General features: G+C 41.1%; 1 protein-coding gene and 1 long non-coding RNA gene across 8 annotated transcripts in view; one reads left to right on the top strand and one right to left on the bottom strand.

The window, feature by feature from the left end:
- RMDN1 (regulator of microtubule dynamics 1) overlaps nucleotides 1-12,011 on the top strand; it is a 36,750-nt gene that overhangs the window by 801 nt on the left and 23,938 nt on the right. For 4 of the 7 annotated variants that reach the window (XM_045849392.1, XM_045849388.1, XM_045849387.1 and 1 more), the window contains exon 2: nucleotides 7,552-7,669. In XM_045849392.1, coding sequence (XP_045705348.1) covers nucleotides 7,552-7,669 — 118 coding nt within the window. Of the gene's footprint in view, nucleotides 1-1,068; nucleotides 1,131-7,551; nucleotides 7,670-12,011 lie in introns of all 7 variants that reach the window. The other 3 variants (XM_045849389.1, XM_045849391.1, XM_045849390.1) reach the window with 1 other exon arrangement.
- LOC123825756 lies at nucleotides 10,009-11,928 on the bottom strand. The gene is made up of 2 exons (XR_006786956.1): nucleotides 11,879-11,928; nucleotides 10,009-10,691 (listed from the first exon to the last, which is right to left on the bottom strand). It is a non-coding gene; the product is annotated as an uncharacterized LOC123825756 (long non-coding RNA).

The raw sequence follows: 12,011 nt of genomic DNA, 5'->3' as shown, positions 1-12,011 counted from the left end.
ATTTCTTGAAGGCTTGCTGTAACCATACATTGTATTAAGCATTGCCTCATTTAATCTTCATTCCCATTCTATGGAATAAATGTTATTTTAACCATTTTTTTAAAACATTGTGCTTTTTTATTTTTTATCTTTTTTAGATTTTTATTTATTTATTTTTAGAGAGGGAAGGGAGGGAGAAAGAGAGAGAGAGAAACATCAATGTGCAGTTGCTGGGGGCCGTGGCCTGCAACCCAGGCATGTGTCCTGACTGGGAATCGAACCTGCGACACTTTGGTTCGCAGCCTGTGCTCAATCCACTGAGCTACGCCAGCCAGGGCTTATTTTAACCATTTTTAAAAAGAGGAAACGGGTAGGGTTAAATAATGTGTCCAAGTCTTACAGCTGGGAAGATGTTGGGTTTGATGGCAGGTTGACCATCCCCCAAGCCCATGAGCTGCTTGTTGTTGCTGTGTTAAAAACATGGAAACTAGAGAAGCAGTGTAGAAAGGGTAGAAAAAGACAAGGTCAGAAGACAAAAATACAGCACCTCCTTGCTTAACGTGGGAGGTAGGGCAGAGCTCAGAGACATTGCATGTTTCACTTTAGGCCACTGCTGTTAAGTGAGTCCTGATGGGTGTGTATGTGCGCACGCGCGCGCACTGTTGGAGGGCCTCTCCATCAATTTGTTAAATTTGAAACACCTGTGTAACGAAACCGTAAGCGTTAAGTTCCTTCTGCATCTCATCAGCCTTATAATGTGACAGTTATTCCAGAACCCTGCTGTAATAACATGCTAAGCCAAAGGCAATAACAAAAATTATTTTCTCCAGGTATATTGAATTTTTAAGGAGTTGTAACTATGTATTGTTACTAATTTACCAGTTATTCATGTATTTTCAAGCCTTTGTCATTGTACTTTTCGTTTTCCAAAGTTTTTCTCTAAGCATAATAAGGTCAGTATGTTTTACTAGAGATATTTCCCAGGAGTTTGCAGAGCATGGAGGTTACTTCTGAGGGGCTGAGAAAGCATTTCATTTGACTTTTCTATTTGCAATCTATAACACCCATCTTGGAATGTTTATTTTTCAGCAAAATTGTACTGAATGTTTTCTCTGAGCACAGCTCTGTTCAATGCTGAGGATACAATGAATGTAAGAAACAAACCTTTTCTCATTTATATTACAAATTGGAAGGAAAGGTGTCCACTTAGTAAATGTAATGAATGGTGGGTGTTAGGAAAAGGGCAGCAAAGTTACACTAAACCTGATCTTGAAGGGAGGAAGAGAAAAGGTGTGAGCAGTTAGAGGTGAGAGATACAGAGTGATGAGGACAACAGTATTATTTTTTAAGATTTTATTTATTTTTTGTTTTAGAGAGAGGGGAAGGGAAGGAGAAAGTGAGGGAGAGAAACATCAATGTGTGGTTGCCTCTCACGCGCCCCAAACCTGGGACCTGTCCTGCAACTCAGGTATGTGTCCTGATAGGGAATCGAACTGGCGACCCTTTGTTTCGCAGGCCTGCACTCAATCCACTGAGCTACACCAGCTAGGGCAATGCAACAATATAGGTGTTGTGGTAAGAAAAAGGAGTCTTTTTAAGGAATTAAAAGTGACTGAAATCTGGAATGGGAGAGTAAACTGAAATAAGGCTAAGGAGTCAGCATGCATTTGTTTTTTTAATTAGCTGTTACTACACAACAAATCATCACTGAACTTAATGGCTTAAAACAGCAAATGGTTTCTGCTGGTTAGAAGTCCAGGTGAAGCTTAGCTGCGTGCCTCCAGCTAGCTTCTCGTGAGGTTAAATCAGGCTGTTCAGCTGCTGAAGTCTGAAATGGAAGCTGGTGCTGTGCTGTCTCTGTGCTGTGCCCTGGTGTTGGGGCATTTGGTTAAGGGTTGTTCTGTTACAGCCCTTGGGACCCAGGAATGTAGGTCTTACTGGTCACCAGAGCCAGATCTAGGGGCGTTCCCTGGGCAGTAGCTGCAGAAACTGTGGCAGTGATGTGGAGGGAGAGTGTGATGATAGTGGTCACCCTTCGTGGCACCTGGAGAGGGTCACCGTTGGTCTCTAAATGTGTTACATTAGATACTTGTCCTTTAGGCTGAAGTTTTAAGCCAAGCAAATAAACCTCTTTCACAGAGAATTCAGGCCCTTACCAGTCAGCTACCTTTGTGATGGGCTCTGGGGTGGGTGACTCTGGGAAAGTGTTTTATGCATGGTTTCTCACTTAGCGGTTGCCTAATTGGATGCCAGCCTCATTGGTCACCTAAGCAAGATGTTTTAGGGGACTTGTCTCTCAGGTGTGGGTCTTAAAAGTTAGGGTGTCCGCTGTGGGGTTCAAAACCTTTGCTCTTCTGAAAGAAGAGTTCTGTGATTGTGGATTGCTGTAGCAGGAGTGGGGTTTATGGCAAGATTGTGTCTCTGCCTTTCCTACCTGTTTAATTATGGGTTTTTTCCTCACTTGATGTGGAGTCACTCAGCTAGATTTTGAGTTTGTAGCTATAGATTTACTGTGTCTGTAGGAGGAGCTGTGTTGGGATTTCTCCTCAGTCACCCTTTTGAATGGGAACCTGTGGTGGCCACCAACCACAGCCAGGTTGTGAAAACCTTGTAAGTCTGATTTTATTCTAAAGGTTATAGAAACCATGAAGGAGTTTTAAACACATGGTGTTTTTAAAATTAGATTTGCATTAAAAACAACTTTTGGTCCTGGCTGGCGTAGCTCAGTGGATTGAGTGTGGGCTGCGAACCAGGCATCGCAGGTTCAATTCCCAGTCAGGGCACATGCCTAGGTTGCAGGCCTCGGTCCCCAGCAACCGCACATTGATGTTTCTCTCTCTCTCTACCCCTCTCTCCCTCTCCCTCTCCCTCTCGCCCCCCTTCCCCTCTCCCCCCTCCCCCCTCTCCCCCCTCCCCCCTCTCCCCTCCCTCCCTTCCTCCCTCCCTCTCTCCCTCCCTCCCTCTCCCCCCTCTCTTTCTCTTTTTTCTCCTTCCTTTCCCTCTCTAAAAATAAATAAATAAAAATCTAAAAACAAACAACTTTTGTATAGTGTCAAAAATGAATAGGGTAGTGGATGCTGGAGATGAGGTAAAGATCATTGCTATAGGACAGGTGAGCACTGTGATGGTTTGAACTATAGTGGGGGCCATGGGACTGGAAATCAGTGGTTGCAATCGGAGGCTGTTATGAAGATCAACTTAGCGGACTCAAAGGGCTTGGTGTAGGGGTTAGAGGGAAGAGGTCAAGGAAGAGTCTCAGTTTCTGGCTAGAACACAGGATGTGGGCAGTAATGCTATTTCCTGGGGGCTCAGGAAGAAGATGACTTATGTTTCAGGCTATTTAAGGTGAACGTGATGAGGTGGCCAAGGTGACCTGTGGAATAGACTGTAGTTTGACAGGTCAGGCGTTTACTTTCTGAGGTCAGGGCTGGAAATCACAGATTCAGGAGACTTTAGCACATAGTTCTAAGTAATACTGTGGTAATAGTAAGACCGGAAGGAAGCCTAGTACCCACTACAGAGGAGTTCCAACATTTAAGAGGAGGAGGAGCTGGCAGGAAGTTAGGAAACCAAGAGATGGTGGTGACACCTTTTTTTTATGTAGTGATGAATTTATATTTTTGAAGTCTTTATAGCTTGAAGCTAGTACAATTAATGTTGAAGGGAAGACATGTTTAAGAGATGGCTTCTTCTGTTCAACAAATGTTTTTGAGAACTCATAATGTGAAAGGCATTGTGCTGGGTGAATGAGGAAAAATGGCACATTCTAGCTGTCTCAGTTTCACAAGTCATTTGTATTTTGGAGTGTCACTGAGTCCTGATTCTTTTAAGTGAATTTTTTAGTTTCAGAAACATGATTTTATCCATTTTCCAAGAGGTGAACAGAGAGGTCTGCTTATAGAAATCGAAGTGATGAGTATAACTGCAAACTATTCCTTCATTAATTTACAATAAGACATATAAATGTCAGCTCCCTAACAGTGCATTACTCCCACTAAGAAAGCCAGAACGTGGTTCATTCAGCATGATGTCAGCAAAGAGAGTCGAACACCCTAGATTGGGAGTGTCAAACTCATTTTCACCGGGGGCCAGATCAGCCTTGTGGTTGCCTTCGAAAGGTCAAATGTGATTTCAACTCCTTAACAGTTAAGGAGTAGTTACACACACACACACACACACACACACACACACTCTCTCACTCTCTCTCTCTCTCTCTCTCTCTCTCTCTCCCTCCCTCTCTCTCCCTCTCTCTCCCTCTCTCTCCCCCCCCCCCCCCTCCCCCTCCCTCCCTCCCTCCCTCCCTCTCTCTCTCTCCTAAAATTATTTTGGCCCTTTGAAGGCAACTGTGAGGCTGATGTGGCCCCTGGTGAAAATGAGTTTGACACCCCTGCCCTAGATGTATAGTTTCCTCAAGTCTGTGCAACCTTTTCTGCTATGTGATCTTCCTGCCAGAGATTGGGAGCTAGGAGATTCCCTGATAAAATCTTAGTCTTTTTCCTCTTATTTTATTTTTTAAAGAGAGAGGAAGGGAGGGAGAAAGAGGGAGAGAAATATTGATGTGTGAAAGATACATGTCAGTTGCCTCTCACGTGCCCCAACTGGAGACACATGCCGTGACTAGGAATCAACTGAGACCTTTTGGTTTGCATGCGGGTGCTCAGTCCACTGAGCCACACTAGCTAGGGCTCTCTTCTTTTTCTAGGTACCACCATCACCATTTGTGTGCATGCACACGCACACACACCCATATCCTCTGCATGGCCGCATCTTGCTTCTCTTAGTTAAATAAAAATAAATGCAGAAAATTCACTGTTAAAAATGGGACTACATCAAATTTAGTTTTACTACTTTGTTGTTGATGTGTTTTGAATCCAGTCGTGCAGTATCCTGAGTACTCATGCTCAAGAAAGTAAATACAGGCCCTGGCAGGGGGAACTCACCTAACTGGAGTGTCACCCAGATATGCCAAGGTTGTGGGTTCAAAAAGAGTTGACCAACAAATACATAAATAAGTGGAACAACAGACTGATGTCTGTTTGTCCCCTCCACCCCCTTTCTTTCTCTCTAAAATCAATAAATAGAAAGTAGAGAAAGCACTGAGCAAGCTGCAATATGCCAGATTCCTCATTCCTATTGTGGATACTTAAGAGAAGTTGAACTGGATCAGGTATGGGATGGGATAGAGTCAGGAACGTCTCTAGGGTTGTGTGTTTTGTTAATCTGCACAGTCAGAAGAATTAGGTTGTCATTTACCTTGATAGGGAAAACAGGAATGGAGTTAGAGAAAAGATAGCTGTCTTGGCTGATGAACATGAGATGCATGTGCATGTCATACTTCATATATAGAGAAGTGTTGATTAGGTAGCTGGCTGCATTTAGGATTCTGAAGTTTAGAGGAGACATCCTAGCTTAGATTACATGTGCAGGTTTTTGGCATGTTGATGGCATTTAAAGTCATAAAGTACAATCACCAGAATGATATAAATAAAAGGAGGTCTGGGACTAAGCTCAAGACTCATCTGGGCAGGGAGGTATTAGAGATGAGGAACCAACGAGAGACAAGCTGTTGAAATAGGAAATTCAAAAGAGTAGTATTTCGAAAGCCACATGGATAGTGTGCCAAGAGTTAGAATAGCAGGTGCTGAGGAAAGAGGCTGGATTGGTTACAGAGAATCAGTTTGTCTTGACTCTGCCGATGGTGATGGTTTTACAGGTTTGTACGGTGTCATGACTGCTATACATTATGTATATGCCATTTATTGTATGTCACACATCTCAGTATAGTGGTTTTTCAAAATCAAACATCCAGCCCTGATTGGTGTAGCTCATTTGGTTGTCCTGCAAAGCAAAAGGTCGCTGGTTCAATTCCTGCTCAGGGAAGAAGCCTGGGTTGCGGTTTGGTTGCCAGTCCAGGTGTGTATGAGAGGCAACTGATTGGTGTTTCTCTTCCTCTCTTTGTCTCCCTTCTTCTCTCTCTAAAAGTAAATCAATAAAATCTTTTTTTAAAAAAGCCCAAATATTCATTCATGATTTAAGAAAAAAAAAGACAGGAGGGAATTAACCACTGTCGAATACCACTGATGGGTCAAGTAAGAGGAGAAGTGAGAAAGGCAACAGGAAATGGAGCACCCTTGGTTACCAGCCAGATACCTGCAGTGGAGTCTGCAGGTATCTGCACTGCACTGCAGGTATCTGCACTGCACATACACCTGCACTGCAGTGGGCTACAGATGCATTGTGTATGAGCTCTAAAGAGAAAGAATGGGGGGAAGAGGTTCTGAGTACAGATGACTTTTTTTTAAAAGAGTTTTGCTGAAAAGAGAAGTCAGAAAATGAGACTGAGCTGTGGTCAGGAGGGAGATGTGGTCAGGAGGAAGGTCTTTGCTATAAGAAGAAAAAGATCCAGCTTACCAACATGGTACAGCTTGTTATTATACAGGTGGAAATTAATCAGCAGAGAGGGAAATACTGATGCTCCATTGTCCTGGGAAAGTGGGTAAGATCCACACATGCCTTCTTTCCTGTTGGTTTTGGGGATTGTGGCCATAATTGTGAAAAGTAATTTCTAAGTCTGTGTAGATATACTCTATATTCACTGTTTACTGAAAATATGGGTTTGTACATCACTTTTAAAGATATCTTAAAGCTATTTCCACTTTTTATGTGTACTAATTAACCATATTTAATATTTTCATCTTGTGTTTTCTTAAGACTGGTATTAATTGGTTTGGCCAAAAAGTCTGTATGTTTTTTCCATACGACGGCTCTAGTAGTGCTTAGTTGTCTTTAACTTCATTCAAAATAATTTCATTAGATTGTATTGTGATAGCTGTCATATCAGTGTGCATTTAAAAAAATTGGTGAATTTTTGTGTATCCATTTTAATATTGAAGATGAAAGAAGATATGCAACATTTTCGGTGTATTCTTTATTTTTTCAAGACAGGTAAAAATGCAACTGAAGCACAAAAAAGATTTGTGCAGTGAATGAAGAAGGTGCTGTGACTGATCTTGAACATGTCAAATGTGGTTTTCTAAGTTTTTTGCTACTACTGACATTTTGGCCAAAACATTTTTTGCTGTGGTGCCATTTCATGCATTGAAAGATGTTGAGCAGCACCCCTGGTCTCTACTCCCTAGAAGCCAATAGTGGGACATAGCAGACATACTCATAATTTCCAAATCAATAAAGTTATTGGTGAAAATGAAAAATGTGTCTTTTGTTTTAAGGAAAAATCTAAATGGACTTTTTGGCCAACCCAATATGTTGGTGTCTTATATTTTTTTTCAAACAATTATACTATCCATGCCTCCTCAGTCCAGTACTTATGTGCATGACAGATTTTTAGATAAGCTACCTCCCTTAGATGGTATAAATCTTTTCTTAACAGGATATGCTCTCCCTATAAAGTAATAATGTAAAATAGTTTTACTGAAGAATTTGATGAGGTAAAGTTTAAGCAGTATTATTACGATTGATTGCTTTGGGAAAGGGGGAGAAAAATGATGTAATTTTTGCTTGGTTGTTTCAAATTTTCTGTTTGATGACCTCTGACCATAATTGTTTCCACAGGTGATAGGAAACCCAGGAGCTTTCAAAAGAAGCCTTATATTCTCAGCCTTGTCTTATTTGGGTTTTGAAACTTACCAACTTCTTTCTTCGGCTGCTGTGGTTCATGCCACAGCCAAAGGTAAGTTAGTTAAACATCTGAACTCTTAGTGGTTTATGTTTGTCTTGGGGTTAATAACTTAGTTATTTTTTAATACACTTTGAAATTGATGTTCTTAATAGGCTACATTATTTTCTGCTTTCCTCCTCATGTCAGTCTGATATATTTTCTTTTAATAACTGCAGCTCCTTCAGTGAGAAATACTATATTAATATATTATAATTTTAATAGGACCCTTGAGCTAAGACTGGTAGTTTTTTCCCCTTTATTTTTATTGTAGACATTATTACAGATAATCCCCATTTTCCTTTCCCTTTACCCATCACCACCTATTCCCCACACCCTCTTCCCTGTGGCCATCACCAAACTGTTGTGTCTATGGGTTATACATACATATATGTTTTTTGTGGTATATTTTTAAAGGGCTGAGGAGTTGTGGTGGGAACAAAGAATACCCTACAGAGACCATATCTGGTCCACAAAGCCTTAAGTTCTTACTCTCTAGATGTGCATAGAAAAAGTTTGTCAATCCCTACTTTATAATGATACGATGATTCTTTTGTTTCCTTATTGCTAAAATGTTAGAGCTTCTTGGTACAGTTAAACGCTTAGTTACTTTGAGATAGAAGTACTTAATTTATAAAGAATGCAGCGCTGGCTGGTGTGGCTCAGTGGATTGAGTGCTGACCTGCAAACCAAAAGGTCACTGTTTTGATTCTGTGCCTGGGTTGTGAGCCAAGTCCCTAGTAGTGCGTGCATGAGAGGCAACCACCCATTGATGCTTCTCTCCCGTTTTCTTCCTCCCTTCCCCTCTGTGTAAAAATAAGTAAATAAATAAGTAAATAAGTAAATAAATAAATAAAATCTTTAAAAAATGCAGTTTGGTACTAAATATCAAATAACTGGTTGAAAAGTAGAAAAATTATATCAAATTTCTTATTTATATACTATAGATAAATAAACATTAAGAGTTGTCATTTTAAAAATTAAATTTAGGTAAACAAGTTTTGTACCTAGAACCAAAATTTCAGCATATTAGACAAAGTCTTTTAATTGATACGTTAACATCTTTTTCACAGGACCCACTTTTTTTTTTTAAAGATTATTTTTAGAGAGGGAAGGGAGGGAGAAAGAGAGAGATAAACATCAATGTGCGGTTGCTGGGAGCCGTGGCCTGTAACCCAGGCATGTGCCCTGACTGGGAATCGAACCTGCCATGCCTGGTTCGCAGCCTGCGCTCAATCCACTGAGCTGTGCCAGCCAGAGCAAAACCCACTTTTTAATCAAGAAGGGAGTTGGGGAAGGAAACAGAAATTTGAATAGCTGTTCATATTAAAGTTCTGGTAGAGGAAGAATTTCAGAATATTAGCTAAAAATTACTAGTTACTGATTTTGTTTATCTGTGAGTATTCTTTAAAAAAACAGGTAGTTGAGAACTGCTTATATCTTTGTTTTTGGTAATGTATCATTTTCATGAAGGACAAATTAGAGGACTTGGTTTTGTCACTGGCTCAATGACATATTTTGGCAAAATAGAACAACTAAGCTTTTTAAAGCTCCATAGACTTTTCACCACAGCTCCAATATTCACAACTTTATAAAGTTGTTGGGATAAGCATATTATCACATTGTAATATTAATTTTTAAGAAACTTGCCCTGGCTGGCGTAGCTCAGTGGATTGAGTGCAGGCTGCGAACCAAAGTGCCACAGGTTCGATTCCCAGTCAGGGTACATGCCTGGGTTGCAGGCCATGACCCCCAGCAACCGCACATTGATGTTTCTCTATCCCTCCCTTCCCTCTCTAAAAAATAAATAAAATCTTAAAGAAAAAAAAAACTTATCCTTAGAGATGTGCTCAGTTGTTGACCTTTTAAGATCTGTGTGTGTGTGTTCCATTATAATAGTATTTTTAAAAAATTATTTATTTTTAGACAGAGGGTAAGTGGGGGAGAAAGAGAGGGAGAGAAATATCTCTCCTTCCTGTGTGGTTGCTTCTTGCACACTCCCTACCAGGGATCTGGCCTGTAACCCAGGTGTGTGTCCTGATTGAGAATTGAACTGGTGACCTTTTGGTTAGCAGGCTAGCGCTCAATCCACTGAGCCACACCAGCCAGGGCTATAATACTAGTTTTGGAAAAGATGCTCACCAAGTTAAGTATTTTCCAAGTCAAAGTGTCAGCAGAGGTGAGAACTCTTATCTTTCTTTTTGAGTCTCTCATGCTCACCAGCTGATTGTGGAAGTGAGTACAAAACATTGGTGCTCCCAAAAAACAAAATATGGCATTTTGAAAGGCAAAGCCCAAATTACTTTCAGCCCTTACTGATGGTGGTCCATTTTTTTCAGACCATGATCTTTCAATTTTTTTTTAATCCTTACCTGAGGATATGTTTATTGATTTTAGAGAGAGGGGGAGTGGGGGTGGGGGAAAGAAAGAGAAACATCGGAGAGAGAAACTCCCAGGTGTGTTCTGATCGGGGAGCGAACCCACAGCCCTTTGCTGCAAGGGATGATTCTCCAATCACTGCGCCACCCGGCCAGAGCTGACCATGATCTTAATGACAAAATTGCTGCATGTTTAGTAACATACAAATAATATTTTAAAGTGCTAGACCCCGGTGAGGTCCGCCTGAACTGAGTGTGGCCTCGTGCAGCCTCAGGGTAGAGGCAGTCTTGTTGTCACCTGTTTTCCTTACTCTGCAACCTCTGCGTCCACTCTCTTTCCCCACCTTTTTAGTGAGCACAGGGAACTGGCCCTAGGACTTCTGTGGGCCAGCTGCATGTGCCCGCTCACATTGGCCCCGTGTCCCTGCAGGCAGCACCTGTGCAAATGGCAATTGTTGGGTGTAAGCTTATGAAGCATTTTCCTTCAGAGGAGACCACTCATTGCAGTAAGGTCTCCATTGCAGGAACTGTGTCATATGGCCTCGTCTATGCCATCAGCACCTTTTGAAAAGCTTCAGTGATGAACTTGGCTTTGCGATGTAGATGAAGGCAGACTGCAGGTGGCACATTGATTGGGTCTTCAACCAGGCAGCCCTTTCCTGTTCCCCAGAGAGGCAACATTGTCACTGGAGACTCTTTGGTGATCATTGTAGCAAACTCACACCCCAGAGAAGGAAAAATGTGCCTTGATGTAGTCAGGCAAAATGTGTACATCTTTAATGACTCCTTTTGTCACCCCTGTTACAAACTGATAGTGTTTCTAGTCCCATGGATGTCCTCATGTATGTAGCCTGGAGTGTGTTCCCAAAAATTGCCACTGGAAGTGGTGTAATCTGGACACTCCCTGTGTCCATTTCTTATTGGGCAGAAGCTTGATGTCTGTTGTGACAGCTGTTGTGGAAGGATCCCTGGAGGCCATGGAGGTGGGGAATACCTATGTGCAGTGAAGCAAATGTTTCTGGTGTCCCTCTGAAGGATCTGAACTCAGTTACAGGATCAGAAGACCCTGAGTAGTGGGAAAATGTCCAAAAAGAAGTGATCACCTGTGGCTAGGAGATAGTGAAACTTAAAGAGTTTCCTCACTGGGCTTTTGGCTCATCTGTAGTTGATTGAAGGGGAGCATTTTCAAGAGCCTTAGGATTTCTATCATTGGTAACGGTCTCTATGGAATAAATGTATCCTGGGAAAGAATGGTATCATAAAGATGACACTGACCCCTGACGAGGAGGCTCGTTTGAAAAAGATTGCAGAAAAACTTTGAGAAATTCAAAAGAGGTCAAGCTTTATACTTATTTAAAGCTATCATTTTGAACTTATTGAAGAGGTGGTAGTTACAGGATTATATACCAAATATTTGAATAAACTTAAATTCATAAAAGTAGGAAAAAGAAATGGGATGGAATGACTTAGCTATTCAGCTTTTTTATTTAGCCTCCATGTGCTGGGTGTTACTTATTGTTTACAGTCCCTAAGTGACTACAGCAAAGATGTTTCTGGTACTTCCAGTGTACCAGTACTAGCTTTCTGTATGTATGTAGTTGTTATTTGGCCCAAAAGTGTATATGATATATGTGTATATTATAGAAGTTCCGATCCCTTTTATCCAGTATATACTAATGCATTCATTTTTGCTGGCTTATACCTATGTTCATTTATATGCTATTCAAAACAAGTCATAACTTCTTCTACAATGTAAAAATAAAAGTACATACAAGGGGGAGCCCAAAATAAACCGGAATTAATAAACAATTGGGTATTTGGTCTTAAACGCTTAGACTTCATTTACCTTCAAAGTATGCTCCATTTGATGCAGTACACCTGTTGAGACTTCTTTCCACTGCTCAGAAGTTTTTGAACGCGTCGATTTTGATGCCTTTTAGTGCTTCTATCATTTTTTGTTTCACCTTTTCCATGGTGGT

The sequence above is a fragment of the Phyllostomus hastatus genome, unplaced genomic scaffold (assembly GCF_019186645.2).
Source record: "Phyllostomus hastatus isolate PE091 unplaced genomic scaffold, TTU_PhHast_1.1 phas_contig_65, whole genome shotgun sequence".
Lineage (NCBI taxonomy): Eukaryota > Metazoa > Chordata > Mammalia > Chiroptera > Phyllostomidae > Phyllostomus > Phyllostomus hastatus.
Note: the sequence above shows the minus strand (reverse complement) of the source record. Positions and strands in the feature narration are given on the sequence as shown.